We start from the raw sequence: 25,773 nt of genomic DNA, 5'->3' as shown, positions 1-25,773 counted from the left end.
GTTGTCCTATTTCACCCATTGATTAACTGCCTTCTGACTTTGCAGTATATCTTCAACATTTCCCATATCAATCGTCTTCTAAAATAGGATTTTAATGACTACAGAATATGCCGTCAGATAGAAGTTCTATAATTTGACTGTTTCTCTAGAGTTTAAAATTAGATTGCTTCCAGCTTTTCAGTGTTGACCCATAATATCTCAGCGAACATTTGATCATCTTGTATCTACATGTTAGTATGTTTTCCCGTCATTTCCTTGGGATGACTTCCTGGAAATTGGATTTCTCTGTCATGGCCGTAGATACTGGTTTTGCATAACACATTACTAAGTTACCTTCCAGAGAGGTTGAATCTTTCTATCTCATCACTGGCAGGATGATGGTACCCCATTGCTTCCTTTTTTCCCCTCTTAATCTTTACCAATTTAACGAGTGAAAATAGGGATCTCATTTCAACTGACCTTTCCCCTCCTCCCAATTCCTAGTGAGATTAACCTGTGCATATTATGGCCACTTGTCTTTTTCCTCTTATGATATTTTCTAGTCAAAAACCCCTTTGGATGTGTTCCCATTTGGCTTACTGAGTTGGACTAATTTTTTTACTTTTAAAACCTTGCTTAAGCTTCTTTGCCCTGAGAAAGCTAAACAATCAGGCACGATGAAAATAATTTAGTAAACAGTTGCGGGATGATGCACCCCCTGAGTATGGTTGCATTTGACTTATTCATTTATCGTTTGTGGGTTTATTTAGTGCTGAGAATTATACCACGCTGGGGTGGGGGTGGAGGGTGAGACACAGCACTGCACAAGCCTCAGGGAACTTCCAAAAAAAAAGTGAAATATTTAGACATCATAAGTGCTTCTGCTATTATGACTCACACCTGCACATGGATACCTGTGATAATATTTGGTCTTTTTACTAAAATTCCAAAAAAAATGATTACCTCTGTTTGACGGTTGAGACATGACTATTTTCAGGAAGACCTCGGAGTCAACCTTGGTCTCACTCCTTCCACTCCCGCTCTGACTCATCCTAAATCCCAGCCCATAAAAGATCACCCTGCATGAATTGCATAAATGTCATTGGCAGGAAGTTGAAAGAAATTTAAGAGAATTCCACATTGTGTTGTCAGACGTTTAACCCTACCCTCTTCTTGCTTTCAGCGATGAACAAATGCAAGCGGGCAACCTGGGGCGGAAGGATTTCTGGCGCAAGATGTTCAAATCCCAGAGTGCAGCAAGTGACACCAGCAGCCAGTCTGAGCAGGATACTTCAGAATGCACCACTGCCCATTCAGGGACCACGTCTGACCGTCGCACCCGCTCACGGTCCCGCAGGATTTCCCTCCGGAAGAAACTTAAACTCCCCATAGGTAAAAGTATGTCTGTATTTATTTATGGATTCTCTTATTCCCTGCCATGTCCTCAAATCAACTCATAACCAAAACAAAGGGATGCATGGGAGGGTAGAGAAAGGGAAAGTCTTCAAGTCACAAGGCTTAAGCTCATTCAGCAGGTATTTCTCAAACCTCTACTATGTGCATTTATCATGTGCAAAAACTATGATGCTAGGCATCAGGGATTAAATGATGAGCAGAATTACACAGCGCTCAACTTTGCTTTAACTTAAAGTCTACTTGGGGTGACGATCACTAAAGCAGATAATCCTACAACTAAGTGTGGTTGAGAACTGTGACTTTTATGAAGGAAATATATGTTGTGCCATGAAAGCATGCAATGAGGTCTGACCTAAACAAGGAGGAGGAGGCAGAGATCAGAGAAGGCTTTCTGGAGGAAGTGACATTTAGATCTTTGGGGTACTTAGGGGAATGAAGAAGGAGAGTGCTCTAAGTGGTAGCAATAAAATCTGTAGAAGTATTAGGAGGGAGGGAAGTGGAAGAACTGAGATAGGAGAAGAGTGTCTGCGTCACTATGACAGAGCAATGGGGACTAGAGCATGTGGACCTTGCAGGTAAGGTTGGCTCTTCATCCTACAGCCCTACATAGCCCAGGTGGGATGTTGAGCAAGGGAATGATACAAGCAGGTTAGCTTTTTCTAAAAGATCACTGCATGGACAACATACTGGACGGAGCACAAGTGGTTAAGGGGGACTAGATAGGAAGCTATCTAGTAGTCCAGGTGTAAGTAATGGAAGCTTGGACAGGGTGGTGACCATGTAGAGCGAAGTGGACAGATTCGAGAAATACTTAGGAGGTAAAATCAACAGGACTTATTGGAAGATGTGAAAAATGTCAAGGAGAATTGGATGGATTGTGGCTTTATTCACCGAAGAGGCCCAAATTCTTTTTGTCCTGGTCTGATTCAGTCTTGTCATTTTATAATCCAACACTGAATATTCAAAGCATGTACATTTTGCAAGCCATTTGTTTTCACTTCAATTTACATTAAGCCATGTAACTTTCATTGCTTGTTGAGCACATGCTGACATTTCTACTTAATTCATTTGGGAGAAAATTCTAGACTGGTCTAACTTTTCAAAAATTATTAAATAGGAAACTGGCTGAAGCGGTCCTCCCTCTCGGGCCTAGCAGATGGTGTGGAGGACCTTCTGGACATCAGCTCTGTGGACCGCCTGTCCTTCATCAGGCAAAGCTCCAAGGTAAACAGGACATCGCTTATGTAAGAGAATGTTGGAGTTGCTGACAAAAAAAAATGTCAGGACCAAGAAATGCTAAACACCTGGAGGGGCCAAATAAGAAAGAGTTGAAGAAACTGTCTTCAAATTGAGCAAAGTTTAGAAACTTAAATGAGCAATGAAAGCTAAGTTATCTAAGTAGTAGGCCATTATGGAAAAGAAGAAAAGAGTAACTAAAAATTTATATAAAATTGTAATGCAGATCTAAAAATGTACATAGGTATTATTTCCCAGCTATTTTAATGTTTTAACTTTATTATTATTTTTAATTCCAGTATAATTAATGGACAGTGTTATATTGGTTTCAGGTATACAATATAGTCATTCAGCAATTCTGTACAGTACTCAGTGCTCATCATGATAAGTGTACTCTTAATCCCCATCACCCACATCCCGTCATCCCTCTAGTAACCACCAGTTTGTTCTCTATACTTAAAAGTCTGTTAATTTGTTTGTCTCTTTTTTGTTGTTTGTTTTGTTTTTTAAATTCCACATGAGTGCTCCTACACAAGGATGCAGTAATTTTCTAATGATGCTCTTTATGTATTAAAACACACACACACACACACACACACTTCATCTTCTTTCTACTACTTTTGTGACCACCTGAACCATTCTTCCTATTGAAAAGGATAAAGAAATTCAGGATGACTTTTTCCCATTAAGTGCTTCTTCATAATATTGTTAAGCGTCGTAGCAGCATCCTATTTGGAAAAGGTAATGATTCTCAGTGAAATCCATTTCCTGCAAGAGCCTTCCCTGGGCATGATCCATGTCCTGGTCACTATAATTTCCAGCGTATGCTAAGACTTCCATTTCTTTATATCTAAATCATTTGCTTATCTCTTTCTGCTTTGAATCTCACTAAAACCAGTGTTCTTCTATCTGTTTTAATAGTAATATTTTGAAATTATAAAAGAATTTGTCAACCTTACAAGACTTAGAAAATATAATTCCTCCTTCACATCCTTTTTGCTAAAAAATGGGCCAAATATTGAGAGTATGTGAGGCCCATAGCTTCCTTGCTTGCTGGAAATTTTAAGTACTCTTGGCCTAAGGGCAAGATCAAGAACACATTTAAATTCTTAGGAAAAAAAACCCAAACATGTTATTTCACTTTAATTATAGGCTATTTATGAATTAATTTATAATGTTTTTTTTCATAAAGATTTGAAATCTTCTATTTGACTGTCTTTCAGTTTGGTCTCATTCTCAACTGCAGTGCTATTTGTAAAGGATGAATATGGCTTGCTGTTCATGAATTTAAGTTTGGATTTTATCGGAATTAAATCTAAGAACATCTCATTTAGTCACTGAATTATTTTCTTGGTGCCTGATTATTTATTTTCAAACTATGACTAGATTCTCTTTCAAATTAATTTTAAGTCATGTCTTTTTTGGTACATAGGAATAAACCATACTGATTGACCAGATGTGGAAGTCGGAAGAACTGAAATAATCTTTATATTCTAAATAACTTATTTTTCAAGGCAAGGGTTAGTATAAACACAAAGAATTGCCTTTTTTCCTCAGGTCAAATTTACCAGTGCAGTGAAACTTTCTGAAGGTGGGCCGGGGAGTGGAATGGAAAACGGAAGAGATGAAGAGGAGAATTTCTTCAAGCGTCTTGGTAAATGTCACGCAGCCTAAGAATTACATCCAATTTTCATCACGCAGAACAAAAATTTTGTTGGATAAAATGGTCCATTTTCTATTTCCATTGATTACCTATTCATTTCATTCTCGTATGTATGTTGCACTACTATATACAGCTTCTCAATTTTTATCAATTTGGTTCAACAGACATTTATGGAAGCCCTACTGCGTTCCTCGTTCCATAGTGGACATTAGGTTTACAAAGAAGAGTAAGAGCCTCTTCTTCAGCTCTCTGTCCTTCATTACAATCTAAGAGCTTTAAATAACCTTCAGATTTCCATCCATCTATCTACTTTGGAATCCTGTACATTATATCCCTGAGAGGTGGCCAGCCACCCTCTGAACACTTCCACCGAAGGGGAGTCTATTACTTCCCAAAGCAACCTGTTCCAGAACTAGACAGTTTTAATGTTAGAAAGTCTTTCCTTATATCCTGAAAACATATTCGTCATAAATTTGATTCACTGGTCCCAGTTATGACATCGAAGGCTACACACACACACACACACACACACACACACACACACACACACACAATATGCTAGTTTTGCCTTTCATCTATCTCACAGTCTCTCTTTTGATCTCACTTCTGCTAGTTAAACATGACTGATTCCTATTTTTCTCCTTACATGGAAGAGTTTCTAAACGCATCACCATCCTGATCCCAGTCTACTATGCATTCTAATTAGATGATGTACTTTACGCAATGTGGAGCTTCCGATGGAATGCAGTACATCATATTTGACTTTAATCCGTGTAATAAACAGTGTAACTATTAAGCTCCAGGGAAATAGCAAGTGTATGAGCACAATTTAAGGTCACATTATCAAGTTTTACATTCCATGGTTGGCTTGTACTGAATTTGGATTAATTTTTGCTAGCTCACTCCACATGAATGAATATCACGCTGTGTTTTGGTATGGCCATTATTAATTCTTCATCTTAAAATAAGTAAAATTTATTGTTTCATTAACTTGGGATGTGGTTAAGTCACATTCCTAGGAAAGAAATTAAGAGACAGAGCCCAGACCAAGTTGAATTTGGAATCTTTTCTTTTTTGCAATTGTGCTGTAGGGATTCATCTGCAGACGCGTACACATTTCCCTGTTTTCATCCAAACTGTTGATATCAGTACTGACCGGGACAAATACAAAGATATAACTCCTATGGCACTTCTAGTTGCCTTTTATTAATTAACAATTTGTGGGTATGATTTTTCAGCCAACCATATACTTAATGTATTAGCAATTAGCAAACACTTTCTCATTTCACTGTAGAAATATCAGATTTTACCAAAAAATATCTCACGTCCTTGTAACTCTGTCTAAAGGAAATATGCAGCTTAGTTCGACACAGTGTGTTCTTCATAAAACCACAGTGATTCCTATGATTACTTCTGGTTTTTAAAACAGTTCCTGTTTATCTAATCTCTTACAGAATTTGGCTAGGGCATACATCAAACTTCTTAGTCTGTAGTTTCAAGAATCTTCCTAACAACCAGGACCTTTGTCATTTTCAGTCTTTACGGGGTCTTTTCACTCCTCATGATATTTCAGAGAAGATACACCTAGCATTCAGAACCATTAGTATCATAAATATATTTTTGTGGTGTTTTTGTTTTTTGGGTTTTTTGTTTGTTTGTTTGTTTTGGGGGGGGGTTGAGAATGAAGTATGGATTTTAAGAGTGTTCTCCAGGTATATGCCCTGTTAGCTGAATGTCATTTGACTAGTACTGTGATTACCTCTGTAAGTTCTTTCTGTGCACTGGAGTGTAATTTCAAGGAACTGAGAATTAACACAGGGTAGGGGCTCTCACATTTGGTGCCTCCTTAATGAAGCTTTTCTGTACTTACACATTTGCAGATTTTTCTCATTGGTGGAGGGGATGAAAACAAGTCACTTACCTTCCTTTTGATTCCCTTACACTCCCTTCTTCAAGGAATAGGCCAATATTTTTAGTCTAGCTCCAAACATGTTATCACTAGCCTTCTCGTAAACCCTTTGTATTCTAGATTTTTTTTTTTACCACTACTCTTGCAGATTTCAGCCATTGTTTTACATATTCTTTATATTTCATTCACAAATAGGAAAGACTTGATATGGAACATTCAGAGAGTCTGACTCTGGGATCAGTTTGTGTCAGCATAACCTGAAAAAATAGTCTCTTTTTATGTATCCAGAAGACAGAACTATAAAATCTAACACTGGTATCTAGAATTTCATGTGCTTTTGACTGACAAGAGAAGATAGCTTGCATATCGCCATCATTCTTTGTCCATGTTCTCTGGTTTATTAAAAATTTTTAAAGGTATTTGTGAGATAGTTCCTTTGGAATCTCTTGCAATAGCTAGCTATCCTCAGCTATTCTAAAAAACTAAAAAAAACTATTATCTAGGTACATTGTAATTTACAACTACTGCCCTTGGCCATGTGAACATCTTTATCTCTGGGCCTGCTTTTGCCTTTTCTCCCTCTTTCTCTCTCTCCCTCTCTCTCTCCCCCCTCCCTCTCCTCCTCTCCAATCTATATGTATAAATGATTCCTGTGTATCCATTATAGATGTATTGTTCTTTTCTTTCTCAATTATTTTAATTTATTATATATTGTCTCTGTTTCTTTAAAGTTGTTAAAACAAACATCAAGCATTCTTACCTTTAATTTAAATGTAGTACTCAAACTTCACCGGGTTAAGATCAAACACAATAGCCACTAGAATTTCTTTAAAATCTAAAAAATTATTCAACAAATGAAAAATATATCTGCTGGACATTTAACAGAACTGAAAGTGATTCATAATCAGCTATCTTTTCCTTCTGTGTTTTTATATTCACTAAGAATATTTCATTTTAAAAATCATGTTATCTTTGAGGGAAGATATTTTATTAAGCCAATTTTTTTATTGATCAATAAAATCTACCGATTATTTTCTATGTGCTCAGTTCTGCCATAAATTCCATGAGAAATTCTGTTTAAAGAAATACTATATTTTGAAATACCCCTTTTTAAATTTAACAGATTATAAAAACTGTATTCTACATAAATTTATAAATGATACCCCAAGAAATTTAATTTAAAAACAGCAAATGAAATGTGACTAAAAAATTGATCCTTATGTCCAAGGAAGCCAAGAGGCATCCTTATATCCTAGTAAGTTTATATAAAAGATGGATAGAAGGAGCATTTTACAGCCAAATTACTCTTCACCATTTCTTTTAGTAGTACAATATGGAATGCCAACTGGGAACAATTTTACAATCAGTTTGTAACATGTACAATGTTGATCTATTTCTTACGGAAGTTTTTCTGACCTAATCTCTCCCTTCAGCAGTATACAAAACTCCGACTTCTTCAACATAAGCAATTAGGTATTCTGGGGATGCAGTGTGGCATAGTGGTAAGAAGTCAGGCTGTGGTCATCAGGTCTGGATTTGAATCCTGACTTCATAACTTTCTATTGCACGACCTTAAACTGGGCTAATTAAACTGTCCCCTCTTTCTGTATCTCTCTATGTTCTTACTGCTGTATTCTTATTTACTTTTTTAAAAAATCATCTTTAAAGATTTCTCTTATAAAGCTGTTGCAAAACACTAATTATAAAATGTTTCATACAATATTAAGTGCTCAACATACTAAGTGTTCAAAAATGGAAACAGATACATGGTTATCTATTAATGTTATATAGATACAATGGATATTTTCCATAATAAATAGCTTTTACTTACAAGCACTATTCTTAGGCCTGAGATCATAGGATTCTACTGATCTTCACACCTGTAATAAACATCCATCATTCTGTGAAGCAAAGAATATAGGTTCTTTCTGACAAAGATTGTTTTGATCATTTCTCTTTTAATTATTTTATGTAGATTCCTTAGCCATTTTGTTTCTGCAGTTCTTTTGATCAAAAGGGCATTTCTGGTAATATGAAATAGGCCTCTTTTAGAATTCATTATCTTGTCAAATAAATATTAAGAAAATGATGAAAAGCTTATTTTTAATGTCAATAAGATCATGGCAATTGTCCTTAAATTGATTCAGCAAGAATAAGTTTATTGGGGTGCCTGGGTGGCTTAGTCAGTTAAGCCTCTGCCTTCAGCTCAGGTCATGATCTCAGGGTCCTGGGATTGAGCCCCACATGGGTCTCCCTGCTCATTGGGGAATCTGTTTTTCCCTCTGCCTTCTCCCCCCCCCCAACTCAGGCTTGCTCTCCCCCTCACAAATAAATAAAATATTTTTTAAAAAAAGAATAAATTTTTTGATCATATACTCTGTCTTATATATTAGTTCTATCACAAATTTGAGGCAGTTATCACCTAATGTATTGTAAATCTTAATTATTTTAACACATAATAAAACAACTGGATTCTATAAAAAGAAAAATATTTGGGGTCTATCTTAAATTCAAAGTTTAAGGGTCTACTAAGGTTATAATTTCTTCTAACAGATGAGATTGCCTCTGATACGTGTAACTTAAAGGGCTATATATAAATGATTAATAAAGTGACATATAAGTAGGAGAAATCACAGGAAGTTACTGGTTCTAGGAGTTTTGATAATGCCCAGTGAATAAACAGAGTAGCATTTTAAAAGGCAGCTATCTAGAAATAGGGCTGTCTAGGAAGTGTTTGTTCCTAATCTGTAGTTTTTAGCTATATGCCCTATTGTGTCATTTGAGATTCTGTCTTCCAAATTTTTTCCACCATTACATTCTTTATGTGCTACTTCCTTTTGCAATTGATACAAAATATGCCACACTAATTGGAAAAAAAAATACTGAAGGTGTTGAATATGGAATTTTAAATATGGAACATTTGCATCTGAAAAGGAAATATGCCCATAAGGAATGAAATATGGAAACTTTTGATTTTTTTTAAAGATTTTATTTATTTGAGCGTGAGTGAGCAAGAGAGAGAAGGTGCATGGGGAGGGGCAGAGGGAGAAGGAGAAGCAGACTCCCCACTGAATGGGGAGCCCAACGTGGGGCTTGATCCTGGGACTCTGGGATCATAACCTGAGCTAAAGGCAGACACTTAAACCTACTGAGCCACCCAGGCACCCCAATGGCATTTTAATTATATTATGAGGCATTTTTTGTACTTATGAAAATTTTCAAACATAGACAAAAAGTAAAAAGAATGGTCTAATGGGTCCTGAATATCTATCACCCATTTGCAATAATGATCAAAATTTTCATAATTGTTTCACCTATCTTTTATGCTTTTTAAATGTTTTTTAAAACAAGTCCCAGACATATGTGCATGTGCCTTTGTGCTGAGGCAGCAGGTAGGAAAAGTAGGGCAATGGGTGGAAGGGATCAGAGTATTCATAACAGAAGAGATGGGAAAGTCATTTCTGGAAATCAGATCTGTGACTTCTCAGTGAGAACCAGAAGTTGGTAACCATAAATGAATGCTGTGAGCAGAGATTAAAGCAAGATCTAAGTCAGTGATTCTTATCCTAGGGGTATATTCTTAGGTGTCAGAGATACAGTTCAGAATCACAAGAAGGGGCTTGGGTGGGGTTTTAAAAACAATATTTAACATAATACCCTCCAATAAGAAAAAACGTTTTAAATATATATTAGAAGCTATAGAAAAGTCAGGAGATACTTAGGTTTTTAAAAATGTACCTAGGGATAAAAATTATGAAAAACAATACTTTGTATCATTTTTTTCTTAATGTGTGTTTCTTAGACTTTCTGCATCAATAAATCATATGGAGTGTTTGTTAAAACATCCATAGCCCTCAGACATGGAATCAAAATCTCTAGTGATGAGACCTGATATTCTGTGTTTAATAAGCTCCAGACTGATTCTTATTCATAGGCAGCTTAACTATGGAAAAATAAGGGTGGGGAAGAATCAGTGGTTCCCAAATCTCTGACCACATTGCTAGGTCAGGCTGGCTGCATCATTGTTTTCTGGGAGGCTTACAAACCACAAATTCCTATACTCTACTTCTAAAAATTCTGATTCTGAAAGTCTGGATGAAATTCAGGAACATCCTAGGTAATTCTGATGTATAGCCAGGTTTGGAAATCCTGGAATTAAATGACCAAACTCTAAGATTCTTTAGAACTCCAATAGTCAGTGATTCTTTGTATAGTAACTGAGATATCAAGTTACTGGTCTTGATATCAATTTATGTAACAGATATGAAATTGCACAATGATTCCAGCTTTGATAAAAATAGAAGCTAGTTGTTGATTACAGGAAGAATCATCTCAAATATACTAAGAGCTCCTGCCAGTATTAGAGAGGAGACCTGGTAGCAAAATGGTCAGATCCTATATTTAAGTATTTATATAAAATTCTGCATTTGCATATGTCATGAGTCACCAGATTCCTAAAAGTCATGGTGTGTGTAAATCAGGCATTAGGATTAGGATGGAAAGGAAGGAGGTGGAGTCAGCGAGAACGTTTTCAGCAAACACTACAGAAAACATGTTGTTATAACTTTGAAACTCTTTTTCAATCTGTGATCTATTATATTCTGTTTCTTTCATTCCTCCACCATGGGGAAAAAACCTACAGGTTGCCACAGTTTTGATGACCATCTGTCTTCCAACCAAGATGGTGGAAAAAGCAAAAATGTGGTGAATCTTGGAGCAATCCGACAAGGCATGAAGCGCTTTCAATTTCTGTTAAACTGCTGTGAGCCAGGGACAATTCCTGATGCATCCATCCTTGCAGCTGCATTGGATCTTGTAAGTTGTTGGAAGAATTTGCCCACTCTGTCTCCCATTATAACTAATACTGCTAATGGAGGAAAGCCTGAATCCCCAATCTTAACCCTATCTGTGGAGTTTGTTTTGTTTTGTTTTGTTTTGTTTTTTTAAGTCATGCTTTATAGTTTTCAAAGTACAGGTCTTTCACCTCCTTGGTTAAATTTATTCCTAGGTATTTTATTATTTGTGATGCAATTATAAATGGGATTTTTTTAAGTTTCTCTTTCTGGTACTTCATTATTAGTGCATTTTCAATCTACAATGCAACAGATTTCTGTATATTAATTTTGTATCCTGTGACTTTACTGAATTTGTTTCTCAGTTCTAGTAGATTTTTGGTGGAGTCTTCAAGGTTTTCTGTATATAGTACCAGGTCATTTGCAAATAGTTAAAGTTTTACTTCTTTCTTACCAATTTGGATGCCTTCTATTTCTTTTTCTTGTCTGATTGCTATGGCTAGGACTTCTAATACTATGATGAATAAAAGTGATGACAGTTGACATCTTTGTCTTGTTCCTAATCTTAGAGGAAAAGCTCTCTGTTTTTCACCATTGAATATGTTAGATGTGAGTTTTTCATATATGGACTTTATCATGTTGAGGAATGTTCCTTCTAAATCTACTTTGTTGAGAGGTTTGTTGTTGTTTTTTTTTTATCATGAATGGATGTTGTACTTTATCAAATGCCTTTTCTGCATCTATTGAGATGATTATAGGTTTTTGTGGGGTTATTTTTTTCATTTTTCTAAGCATTAATGTTAAAAGCAGGAAGAAAGTTGGTGAGGTGAAGGAAGAAAAGGGAAAAAATTAATAAATATGCACTGGGAAGAGGACTGTGTAGCATCATGATTAAAAGGATGTGAGGGCTCTGGAATCAGACTACCTGGGTTAAAATTACTCTGACATTTACTAGCTGAACCTCTATAAAATGAAAGTAGGAGTAATAATAGTAATTCTCTAGCTAAGCGTAAGGATTAAATGACACATTAAACAGAAAAGCCCTCATCAAAGTGCCAGAAATGAGGTAGCTGCTCAATAAAGTAGGCCATTATTATTGTCCTGTTATTGTTAATTTTATGTTTGTCATGTATTAGTACTTAAACATCCCTGAGTCTTGGTTTAATTATCAATTGAAGGAAAGACATAAAGGAAGGATCAATTAAGGTTAGTTGTGCAGAAGTGCTGTGAACATCATATGATATTATACACATGTAAGGGATTAAAGAATATAAAGTGGATGATCTTGTTTATTTTTTTAAAGATTTTATTTATGTGAGAGAGAGAGAGAGAGCACAACAGGGGGAGCAGCAGAGGGAGAGGGAGAAGCAGGCTTCCTGCTGAGCAGGGAGCCTGATGCCTGGCTCCGTCCCAGGACCCTGACATCATGACCTGAGCCAAAGGCAGACACTTAACTGACTGAGCCACCCAGGCGTCCCAAAGTAGATCTAGTTTAGAAAGGGTTTCTGTCAGGTAAACCAGGTCCAGATGTGAGTTTTGAACTCAGTGTCTCAGTTTCCTTTATTTACCTCTGGTTTCATAAACTCTTCCTACACTGTATAAATACTGAGTACAAAATACCAGGTAAAATATCAAGAATAAAAGTCTTTTATTTTCTCTTTTAAAAAATAAAAACTAAAATAGACCCTTTTTTTTTTTACAACAAAAAAACCTTAAGCTTGCATATAAATGATCCCTTTTCCAGATTTTATGGCACCTAAATAAATGACCATTGACCACAGGTATTTTACCTTGCAAAATCGGCCAAACCTGATAATGTAATTTATAACATTTTTCTGTGACATTTGCAGTTTTTGCTCTCAGTATAGTGACCAGCAAGTTATGTGGCTTCACTTAAGCCTGAAATAGAAATACCACTGTAATCACCCAAAATAATGACTTGCTGTATAAGATTTTTCCATCAAGGGGCACCTGGGTGGCTCAGTTGTTTAAGGTCTGCATTCAGCTCAGGTCATGATCATAAGGATCCTGAGACTGAGCCACCTCGGGCTCCCTGCTAAGCAGGGAGCCTGCTACTCATTCTCCCTCTGCCCCTTCCCCTGCTTGTGATCTCTTTGGCTCTGCTCTCTGAAATAAATAAATAAAATCCTTAATAATAAAAAAAAGATTTTTCAGTCAGTTTCCCATTCCCGGATATTGGCCTTTTTGAACATTAGTAAATTCCAAAATGTTCGGTGTGTACTGATATATGCTATAGTGACTATAGAATGTGAGGAATCATGAGCCCCCAGGAGAGCTGAGGTTGGTGGCAATTAGTCAAAGAACAAGATGCCTGTCTAAAGCAAGAGAGATTGGCAAGGCAAGGAGCCAATTCCTTGTTTTTTAAGTGGGAGAATGGCAACTAGCCTGTCCCTCTTTTGAGTTATGCAGTGATTCTTTTTAATCACTCTTGACCTATTCCAAAAGAATCAGATTAAAATAAGTAAATAAATGTTACAAATTCATAAGAAAAGAACAAACAGTTGAACAAATTAAATAATGGGTAAGTACATGAACAACCAGTTCATCAAAAATACTAATACCCAATAAAGTATGCCCCATCTTATTTGCACTTAAGAGATGCTCATTAACATGTCCCTAAATTCCTACATTATAACTATCAAATTTGTGATGATTAGAACGTGTTGACAATGTATAACATATCAGACACCACGCCGTGGCGGTGGTTAATGGCGGAAGCAGCAGGGTTTGATTAGAGAATAGAAGGAAGTGAGAATAACCGGCTAATAGTGGGAGGGCAGTAATGCTGAGTAGAACGCTCCTAGGCCCCTCCCTGCATAGTAAGTAATTTTAGACTGGATGTAGTCACAGAGGAGGGGCAGTTCTCTACCTAGTCATTATACCAAATGGCTGGGTGATAGAATTTTAAAAACCCAGAGTCAGTGTAGCTTAAAAGGTACTCATCATATGATAATTAATTACTTAATTAACTCAACCAATATCTATTGAGAGTTTCCCATATGCTGTGCATGGTGCCAGCTATGAACAGGTACAACAAAACTCTAAACAAAACTGTTTTGAACCTTTCCTTAATAAACATTAGATTTGCGTAGTGATCTGTTTCACAGACTTCTTAGTGTACAGCATTCTAAGGTGAATAAATGAATGATTAACATTTATTGTGTACCTATTGTTTTTCAAGGAAAAACAACTGAAGCTCAGAAAGACCAACTAATAGGTCAGGACTACACTGCCAGCCAAGGATAGAGCCAGATTAGACCTCCTCTGTCTTCAAAGACCCTATATTTAGTCTTCCACCATATTGACTGCCTCATTAAAAAATAATGTGAAATCACTAAAATATGTAAAAATAATAAATTCTGTATCTTATATATGGTAATTTAAATGTAAGTAAGAAAGTGAAAATGACAGAAGTTAGTTGAACAGTTACTAAATTCACAGTAAAATTGCACATTAGCACTTTATCGGTGGTTTAAACTGTAATGTTCCAGAGATATTGTCATGTCCACTTTTGTCTCAGATCCTCATAGCTATTTTGGAAGATTTTAAGACAAAGCGAGGTATCAGATTTTCAAGAAACTGCCTCACAAGATTAAGGAAAATGTTAATAACAATTCATATTACTTCAACTTGTTGAAAAATTGATAGAAAGATATAGGCACAGATGGCCATACACATTGGAGAGTAATGGCATGATAACATTTGGACAACTATTAGTCCAATAAGCACCTGTTGACAGAGATAACAGATTGTCCTTTACATACTGGAAAAGTCTAGGTAGGCCCCACACTCCTTCAGAGACACTGAGCTGAAATCTGCACATAAATATATATCATACAATGAACTTTACTGAGCAGCATTTAAACATTTTTACATGACAGGACAAAAGCCCCAACAGCCAAGGTGATTTTGCTCAAGGTCATATATGCCAGTTAGTGCTAAAACTGGGTTCAGAGCAGAATCTTCCGATTCTGTTCAGGCTTCTTGTAGCAGTAGCATATGCTTTCTCTGTAAGAAAAAAAAAATATATATATATGTGTGTGTGTGTGTGTGTGTGTGTGTGTGTGTGTGTGAAATATACATATTTATTTATTTATATTTTATATATGTTTCATTTATTTAAATGAGAATGAGTATCCCTTGATACATTGAAAATACAACTTAGGTGAATATGGTCTGAGGAATAAAGAAGATTATAAATGATTTTTAATGTCCAAAAGCATTTGGATCTATTAAAAAGGTTCCTTAACACATGAATACATGATGAATTCATAACCGGAAAATATAGGAGATTTTTCGACTTTAAAGATTCACACCACATATTCACTCTCTAAACCAGTGATTCTTAACATTTTGGGGGACGTAGACTCTTTCAGAATTGGATGAAATCCCTGGAGATTTTTCCAAGAGAAGTGCACTTACGGACAAAATTTAACATATAATATCAGCAGGTTCATGGACTCCCCCAAAACACATCCATGAAGCCAAAAATGTTCAGAACTCAAACTCAATTAATAGCAAAATGATTATCTGGCAAAATGACCCTCCCTAGTCAATTAGATGGAATGATTACTTTTATTAACATTTATTGATGATATAAAAACAGATGAAATAATTGCTTCCTACGTGGAATACTTAGGATTTATGTAGGTTACGTGTACGTGGGAGAAATATGAGGCTTGTCACAGAGAAAGCAAATGAGGATTTGAAAAATAATCCCAACAGAACAAATTAATTCTGGTTTCTGAATGGAGATTATTTTAAGAGGAATATTGATGAATACTTTGATAATCAAGTCTCTCGGGTGTTGAGATTTCATTCCCCCTCACCAAATGGTTTCATACCTATTTGATTTTCAACAGCTGTAATGCTTATAGTTTTCAAGGAGATGAGATTGCAGGGGTTTCCAGATGCAAGTACACTCCGTTACTGACTGTAGCTTGACTCTGACCACTAAGTTGGACTGAATCCCATGGAAAACTTAAAATATGTTTTACTTCCCCAAAATAAGGCTATGGCCTGATAATTACCAAATCACTAGATTCTCCTTTCTTCCTTTTTTTTGGAACCTACTCTGGCCCTGCTTGACCTTCTCAATCTTATAAACCTCATGGTAAGGAATAAAATAAAGGCCTTTGATGCTAATAAGCAGTGTCATTTGAATCTCAAAGTAAAGAAGCATTTTCTTATCACTGTAGATGTCCAGTGATAAGGTAACTCCATTGAGAAGTAATGAGCTCTTTGTCACTAGACTGGATTCACTGGGGGCCATTATACAGGGGCCTTAAAAAGTGGGTGGTTTGTATGATTTCCTTTCATAGCTGAGTCTTTGATTCTAGGTTGAGGCCAAAGAGCGTGCAGAGGTCAGAGGTCAGAATTCCAGAGGTCAGAATTAGGAAAGGTTTAAAGGAGTGCGACAGGAGTGCCTGCGTGGCTCAGCTGGTTAAGCACGCGACTCTTGGTTTGGCTGGGGTCATGATCTCATGAGTCATGGGATCAAGCAGGGCATTGGGCTCCATGCTCAGTAAGGAGTCTTCTTGAGGGTTCTCTCCCTCTGCCCCTACCCCCATTGCCCTTACTCCCTCTCTCTCTCTCTCTCTCGCTCTCGCTCTCGCTCTCGCTCTTGCTCTTGCTCTCTCTCTCAAATGAATAAATAAGGAATGCCTGGGTGGCTCATTTGGTTAAGCATCTGCCTTTGGCTCAGATCAAGTCCTCTTCCGCTCCTTGCTCGGCGGGGAGCCTGCTCTCCTTCTGCCTGCCTCTCTCTCTCTCTGACAAATAAATAAATAAAATCTTATTAAAAAATGAAAAAATAAAAAATAAGTAAATGAATAAATAAATATCCAAAAAATAAAAATAAAAGAGTGCAGTAGTCTCCATTATCAGACAGAGAATCCAGGTAGAACTTGTTGGTTGAGTAAAAAACGGGATGGGTAATGATGGTGGTAGTTGTGGTGGTGCCGGCAGTGGTGGGAGAGGATGACAATAGTAAAGTTTTCATTATACTTGATAGTTTAGAAAGCACCTTCACATGTAACCTTGTTTATTTGAGGGGAAAGGAACCAGCCCAGGGAACAGCCCCCAACTAAGGGCGCACTTAAATCCATTTTCTCAAGAATGAAGAAGTGAAGGAACTGAAGTCACTGATGAATTCTGACAAGCATACAGAGAGATGTGCTGGAATCACAGTAGCATTCTCTGTTCACTGTCCTTTGCACAGGTGTGACAACTGCAAGTCTTCATACTTGTTGATCTGGCTTAAGAGTTAGTCCAGATTATTCTAACTCTCATGAATGTCTTCTATTACATGTATTTTTGGCTTTCGTTTCCTCCATATTTGGCTTCACTTAACATCTGATTTCATCTGCTTCCTGTCTTTCAGAAATGTCTCACTGTTAAAAATATGTTTTATATGTTTTACAGTGCCTTTGTGGCTTTTATCATATATGTATATGTGTATGAATATAGATGGAAGCATCTATATTTCTATCAAATAAAAATAAGAATATAGGAATAGAGAGATATATATAAATATAAATGACATAGATGGATAGATACACAGATGTGTCCAGATGCAGATATAGATACAGATATAGGCATACTTACAGATTCTGCCATTTCATCAGATGGGATTTGGGAGAGGAAGGAAAAATAAATGTGTTCAGTTCATCGTCACATTCCATTACACCACTTTCTCCCATCTCTCCTTTGATGTTTTCTTTGGTTGGGTGTTGCATTTATTTTTAAATGCAGCTTAAATACAATTTTTGCATTATGACATAATTTTATTTCTGAACAGCTTTCATTGTTTTATTGTCTTCATCATAGAATGTAAATGTGACTTTTTCAAGTTTGCCATTTTCTTCAGAACTAAAAAGTATTGTTAAATGAAAGAAATATTAGAAATGTCAATGTTCAAAGTCTGCAGGTTTTGTTTTAAACAATCCTCTTGTCACTATTGCTGTGACAACTGAACTTGGGGATAATTGGTTTAATTTTAAGTCCAGCACAGCTCTTCCTCACATTCTTTCTCTTTAGTACAAATTTAATAGACACAACTGCAAGGCATTTTAGAAAAGACATGTTTTAGAAAAAATTCATTTTGTCTCTAGGCTTATGTAATCTACAAGCACAAAAATAGAAAAATTAAACAGTTCAAGCAAAAGTTCCTTCTGTCTGTTTTCTATGTATCTCAGGTGAAATATTCTATCCCTTATTATTGAATTTAATATATAACATGTACAGATATAATGATTTCTAATTTATTAACATGAATAACACTAATAATAATGTCAGTTTGCATTAGGAACAATTCCATGAAAACAAGAAAGTCAGTGATACTGTAGAATTCTCTCCAGTCTGTGGGTGGAGAAAACCTAATTTGTGGTAAATTACATAGCCTCATAAATAGATAGCTTTAGGAATGATTACATAATTTTTCTCCAAACTGGGGCACTTTGGAGACTGAAAGGGGATGCTGTCAATAATTATACCAGTTAAACAGACATAAACTGAAAGTCTCCTGGTGAAAATGAAACATAATTTACCATAGGTAGAGTCATACTTAACCTATCAGATTTAATCCACATCGGGGCTTACCATCACAAGACCACTTGGTGATCAATGCAGGTTAGCTCTTTCAAGAAGGTAGGAATATATGCATAAGAGGAACTATCAAAACAAAATCATATTGTGTTCTCTCTTGAATCATGAGAAGGGTTGAAATAAGTCAATAATAACCAAAACTAAATCATCACATTAGTCTCTTGTTGCTAGTGGTATTCCTATATTCCTATATTATTGAATTTTTTTAAAGATCCTAACTGTGGTGACGTCTGAGTGGCTCAGTCGTTTTGGGGTCATGATCCCAGGGTCCTGGGATCAAATACCAAGTTGGGTTCCTTGCTCAGTGGGGAGCCTGCTTCTCCCTCTGCCTGCTGCTCCTCCTCTGTGCTCTCTCTCTTTCTCTGATAAATAAACCTTTTTTTTAAAAAGATCCTAACTATGAAATGTAGCATAAATGTATAGTAATGTGTTTCATAAATATGTAGAGTTTAAGGGGAAAAAAATTGCCACATATCCACCACTACCATAAAGAATAGGACATTTACACTTTCTTAAAGCCCCCTGATTCCCTTCTGTAACCATACACCCCCTACCTCCCACAGGACACTGCTCTCTTGAACTTTGTTTTAATTTTTCCTGTGCTGTCTTTATTTTACCACATGAGCTTTTATCCCTAGGAAATATATTGTTTCTTTTTGCTTTGTTTGCCTAGTTTTGAAATTCATTTAAGTTAAATCATGCTATCCTCTTTTTTGTTCCACATTAAATTTGAATTCAAGTTTGTTGATGCTTTTAGCATTAATACATTGATTTTCACTAATGAATGATATTTGTTTGTTTGAATATGCCACAGTTTATATATCCATTCTGTTAGACATTTTTATTTTCTCCAAATTTTGCCTATTTTGAACAATGCCGTCATGAGTATTACTGCATATGGGCCTTGATTCACAGTTTTCTAAATACACCTAGGGGTGGAATTAGTGAGTCATAACTTTACTCTGTGATGCCAAAGCATGTTTCACAGTAGATGCAACAATTAACTGGCACCAACACTGTAACAAAAGCTCCATTTGCTTTGTGTTCTTGTCAGCACTTGTATTATCCAACATTTTTATTTTTACCAATCTGGTGAATTAAAGTAACAACACTTTATATTTCAACCCAAAGTCCAAAATGTCTTTTCATAGGTCTATTTACTTTTCATGCTCACTTTGGTAAAAGATCCCATAATGTCTTTTGTTTATTTTTTTATTGGAGAATTATTTAACTCTTTATTGATAATTTTAAAAGAGTATAGATATTGTCAGTAAGAATCCATGTTCTGTTCTCTTTGTTTCATCATTTTCCACTTTGTGGCTTGTTTTTATTTTATTCCTTATGCTAGATTTTAATGAAGAGGACATTTTAGTTTGATTCATTAAGATTTTCTTTATGGCTAGCATTTTTTTAAATAACTTTTTAAAGAAATCCCTAGGTAATAAATATATTCTTATATTTTCTTCTAAAAGTTTTAAAGTTTTCATTTCATACTGAAGTCTTTAACTAGAACTTACTGTGTGATTGCTGTAAGATACGAAATTGTTTTCTTTCCTTTTTTTCCCCTACATAGAAAATAATGATCCTAGCATAATGTATTACTGGTTTATTCTTTATTCTCTGATGTGCGGATAATTCATTTCATTCGCTGTTTTGAATTCACTGTATTATCTTAATCATGTGTCAGGTTTCTATACATGCATGAGTGTAATTCTGAGGGGTAGTTTTTTTGTTTGTTTGTTTTCCTGTTCCATTCCCCTTCTACACAGAGTTAAACTACTCTTGTTTTTTTTTTTTTTTTTTTTTTAAGATTTTATTTATTTATTCGACGGAGATAGAGACAGCCAGCGAGAGAGGGAACACAAGCAGGGGGAGTGGGAGAGGAAGAAGCAGGCTCCTAGCGGAGGAGCCTGATGTGGGGCTCGATCCCGTAACGCCGGGATCACGCCCTGAGCCGAAGGCAGGCGCTTAACCACTGTGCCACCCAGGCGCCCCTAAACTACTCTTGTTTTAATAGCTAGAACTTTTAGCATCACCTAAGCTACTCACGGCTCTTTGCTCTTCCTTGTGAATTTTATAATTAGGTTGTCAGGTTTCATGAAAATCTTTTAATTTTTTCTTGTAATTGTATTGAGTCCATTGATAAATTCAGAGATAATTGAAATCCAATTCTGAATTGATTAGTCAAAAGTTCTAGTTTTTGAGTCAGTTTAAGTAATTTTAATTTTTTTAGTAACTTATCAACTTCACCTACATTTTCATGTTTGTTGGCATAAAATTTATCATAACATTTTCTTCTTCTTTATTAATTTTGGAGCATCTGTAGTTTTATCTGTCTTTATTCTTAAAATTGTGAGTTTTTTTCTTTTTAGTCTTGCCAGATATTTGTCAATTTTATTAGTCTTTTTTCATGAACTTGTTGCATCTCTTTTATCTTTGTTCTCAAATTTTATTTTCCCTTCTCTGAATTCGTTGTATTCTTTAGCTTATTGGTTGATTGCTTAGCTCATAATTTTATTTTTTCTTTTCAAAATTGAGCATTTAGCTATTAATTTCCCTCTAAATACTGCCTTACCTTCATACCATAAATTCTGATAACCTATATTTTTATTTTCTTAATTTATTTTTAAGTAATTTTTAATTTATTTAATGGTTTCCTTTTTGACCCATGGGTTATTTAGATGTATATGTGTGTGTTTCAATTTAAAATTCCAAGTTTCTGTTAGGTATCCATTGGTTATTGATTTGTGACTTTATTTTTACTGATTCTTTGGAATTTAGACTTGTTTTATGAACTAGAACATTATCAATTTTCATAAATGTCCCATTTGTGGTTGAAAAGAATGTGTAGTCTCCAGTTGTTGGGTACAGCATTTTGTATTCAAATCTCCATTCTTATTTACTTCTTCCTGCTTGACCTTTTTGATTACTAAGTTGTGTTTAAATTTCTGATGGCAAATTTGATGGCATTTATGCTTGTAGTTCTGACCATTTTTATTTATTTAGGAGCAGATACCAGTACAGGTATCTGGTACTATGAGCCTTTTATCACTATCTAGTGACCCAGTTTATTTCTGGTAATGCTTTTTACCTGAAGATAGGTAATTTTCTCTAATACTAATCCAGCTGAAACCATTTCATTAGGTTAGCACTGGCTTGGTTATGTCTTTTTTGCCAATCCTTTACTTTCAGTTTTTCTACATCTTTGTGTTTTAGATATGACTTTCATGAAAAACAGATATTAGAACTTTTTTATACCACTTTAACAGCCTTTTCCCCTAGAAAATTTAGTGCATTTGCGCAGATTATGATTGCTGATACAGATTCACTTCCTTTTTTTTTTTGCCTATTTATCACATTGTTTCATTATTTCATTGTGTATATATTCTTATTTCCATTTCATGTCCTTTTTTAGATTGTGTGGGATTTAGTTTTATTTCTGTTGATTTGATTTGGTTTGGTTTACTTTTGTTTTATTGATTTTCCTTCAGTAGCTTGGAAGTCATTATATCCTCTTAATATTTTTTTAAATTACATATTTACATATTTAAATGAAGTCTAAAATTAATATCTTTTCTCTCAAACAGTAAAATATCGTAGAAGATTTTAACCCCAACTATGGTTCCAGATTTAGTTCTATCTTGTTTTTGTTTGAGCATTGACAAAGTAGACTTATATTTATTGATTTTCAGGAAAATTATTTTTAAATTTACCCAAAAGCTTAGCATATTCTCTATTCACTATTTCTCCTTGCATCTCATACATTCCTCCTAAGATCCATCCTTCCGAAGGAGACCTTTCAGAAGTTTCTTTAGTGATGATCAATTGGCAGTCACTCTCTCAGCTAGAGTTCACTTGAAAATGTCTTATTTTGGTCTCATTCTTGAAAGATACTTTTGCTGGAATTATAATTATAGGTTAGGATTTTCTTTCTGTACTTCAAAGGTATTATCCCATTCTCTTCTTGCTTAATTGACATTGTGTTATGTATAGGAATATATATAATACAATCTGCCCACCCTCCCCAATTGCTTTTAATATCTTCTCTTTACTTTTGATATTTTGTAGTTTCACTGAGATGTTTCTAACATATTTTTCTTAGTTGAGGTTCATAAAGCCCCTGAATCATGTAATTGGCATATTACATCTATTCTGGAAATTTTTCAACTATTACCTCTTCCATGATTATGTCTTTCACATTTTATCTAATCTTTACTTCTATAAATTGAAAAGGTATATGATAGGTCTTATCAGTTTATCTTCTGTTTTTGACAACTTCTCTCATATTTTTTATTTCTTTGTTTCTTTAAATCTATATCCTAAGTTTCTGAGATATCTCTTCCATTTCACTTTGTCTCTTTTCAACTTTGTCTAATCCTGCAGTTCTTAACCACAAGTAATTTTGCCCACCGAGGGACATTTAACAATGTCTGGAGGAATTTTTCATTGTCACAACCTGATGATTGCTACTAGAATTTCCTGGATAGATGTCAAAAATGCTGATAAACATCTCATAATACATAGTGCACCTTTCATTCGAAAAAGAATTATCTGGCCCAAACGGTCAGTAGTGCTGAAGTTGGGGAAAAAAACGTGATCTAATCTGTGTTTTAATCTAAACATTGAGTTTGAAATTTCAAGTGCTACTTATTATTTGTAGACATTTTATTTGATTCTTGTTTTAAAAGTGCCTGGTCAACTCCGATAACCTAGTTCTTCGTCATACTCATAGCCTTCATTCATACAATACCCACATTAATCTTTAACTGTATTCGATACACTGCAATTCCAATAATTGCTGTCTTTGTGGGTTTGATGCTATACTTTGTTTCTTCTCTTACTCATGGTGGAGTTTTTAAATGTATTTTTTATGTGAACTTAACTTCTTGGAACTTAATCAGTGGGAGTTCCTTAAGACCTGTGTTAAAACCAGTGTTGTTTAGTGGACCAGAAATATCGTCATCATCTGTGAGCATGTTTGGAAGGCAAATTTCAGACCCTCAACAGATCTACTGAATCAGAATCTCTGGAGTGAGAACAAAAAAAAAAAAAAAAAATCTATTTTTTCTATATTCGCAAGTGACTCTAACGCACACTCAAGTTTGAAGATTTGAGAAGTACTGATGTAAAGATTCCTCCAGAGAGGATTTCCATTTCCTTTCTCAGGCGTCTAGAAACACCACAACCTAAGACGATTTTTAAACACTTTTTGGGGGTCAAGAAGCATGGAAATAGTGCCCATTCTAGTCTAAACTTATACAAGAATGTGGGATTTTGACTAAGAGTTCTCATAAAAGAATCTTTTTTTTTTTTTCCTGTTTTACCCAGAGCCAAGCCTAGTCAGGCAAGCCTACTTCTGTGGGGTAGATTTTTTCCTATTCATCCACTGAAGGTGACTCCCACCTGGGATCTTGCCTTTACATAGGAGTGTATAAACTGACCTCCTGCTTTGCTTGGGCCCAGACATTTACCTCATGGCCCATTGAAAACCCAGGGTCTGGCCTCTCCACAGTTGGTAAAAACCTTCAGGGTAATTATTCCTATGCTAGCTCACATTTGTCTTCTCTTCTTCACCCAGAATTACACTTTCTTGTAATTTCTACTCTCTAGTAGTCTGTTATCTCATGTTAGAAACAAAAGCAAAGGGGCACCTGGGTGGCTCAGTCCATTAAGTGTCTGCCTTCACCTCAGGTCGTGATTCCAGGGTTCTGGGATCAAGCCCCGCATCAGGCTCCCTGCTCAGCGGGGAGCCTGATTCTCCCTCTCCCTCTCCCTCTGCCTGTCGTTCCCCCTGCTTGTGCTCCCTCTGTCAAATAAATAAAATCCAAGAAAGAAAGAAAAGAAAGAAAGAAAGAAAGAAAGAAGAAAGAAAAGCAAAAACCAGATGTAGAAATTGGAGGATATTTTATCCAGTATTTTAAGATGTCTAAACCAAAGGAAGTTTGTCTTTACACCTAATCCATCATATTGTCAGAAGCAGGGGACTTCATTTGGTTTTTATAATAGTTACCCAAAATATTACTGTGATCTGAGTAACGGCTAAAATGGCGAGCCATCTAGACCGTGTACTAAAAAATAATGCCTGCCACTAGCCTGACAACGGAATGATTTCTGTTGCCCGCAGCTACTGTGGGAAGGAGCAAGGGCAGAGGCAGCCTGTCAGTTACTTAATGATCTCAGTCAGGCAGAGAATTCAATACGGCTAAGTAATAAATACTGACTCCCAAGCACATGCCCTCCAGCAAACGAGCTTCCAAAGCACACTAGAACCCACAATAACTGCCTAGTCCCACTGGTTTTAAATAAGTAGGTATCCTGCACCAGCAAGAGCTTTAGATTTTATTGTAAGGCCATAAAAATATTATGTAATTCCCCAGGGGGCAACATAAAATATTCAGTCTTTTAAAACAGTTAGTTCCTGTCCAGTGTTTTTATATGAGTTTTCAGAATCGGGGCTTCTTCTCACATAATAAGTTTAGATATAGTCCTTCAGGGAAAGGAATGTATTGCAATTATAACCTTCAATTAAGCATCGTATCTTGGTAACAACATTTCCTAAGGCCCCAGGCAAAATAAAGCACAGCTGTTTGAATTAGTGTTCCAATTCTCTCCTTCACTTTCATGAAGGAAATATTCAATATGCATAATGATCTGATAAAATGCAGGGAAAGTGACAGAGGAAGTCAAGGAAAAGTAGCCAACACTTGAAGTTTTCTCTTTTCGAATGTTAGAGAAAACCATGCTGCATAATGACATTCTTAGGACATTTTGAAACTTTAACTGAACAGCTCTGTAATCGTTGCAGAGAATACCTTATGTAAGAGTGATCCATGTGAAATTGTTAGTATTCAACAATTTTTGACCTTCAAGCTTACAAATTCCATATGATTTAACCTAATATTTTAGGTCAATCTAATCTTTCCAGTTAAAATTGATTCTCGCTTGTCTGAAACTGTCAAGTTATGCCATCCTTGAATTGAAACTGCTCCATGGCATTATAGCATATAAGAAGGTGATCTAGCAGACATGCTAATAAGAAATTTAAATATGCCTACTTTTCTTTCAGGACCACCAGTAAAAATTCCCTGTGGTATACCTATGGTATCAAATTTTGTTTAGATGTTCGCTTTTGACTATGCTCTGATACTCTG

At 35.7% G+C, this 25,773-nt stretch overlaps 1 protein-coding gene across 3 annotated transcripts in view; it reads left to right on the top strand.

The window, feature by feature from the left end:
- Positions 1–25,773, top strand: part of UNC80 (unc-80 homolog, NALCN channel complex subunit) — a 213,331-nt gene that overhangs the window by 67,859 nt on the left and 119,699 nt on the right. For 2 of the 3 annotated variants that reach the window (XM_040641233.1, XM_040641231.1), the window contains exons 19-22: positions 1,163–1,377; positions 2,513–2,619; positions 4,189–4,285; positions 10,846–11,018. In XM_040641233.1, the coding sequence (XP_040497167.1) occupies positions 1,163–1,377; positions 2,513–2,619; positions 4,189–4,285; positions 10,846–11,018 (592 nt within the window). The remainder of the gene's footprint in view (positions 1–1,162; positions 1,378–2,512; positions 2,620–4,188; positions 4,286–10,845; positions 11,019–25,773) is intronic. The other variant, XM_040641228.1, reaches the window with a different exon arrangement.

Source organism: Ursus maritimus, unplaced genomic scaffold (genome assembly GCF_017311325.1).
Source record: "Ursus maritimus isolate PB19 unplaced genomic scaffold, ASM1731132v1 scaffold_1, whole genome shotgun sequence".
Lineage (NCBI taxonomy): Eukaryota > Metazoa > Chordata > Mammalia > Carnivora > Ursidae > Ursus > Ursus maritimus.
The sequence above is the reverse complement of the archived record's forward strand: the minus strand, read 5'-3'. Positions and strand labels throughout refer to the sequence as shown.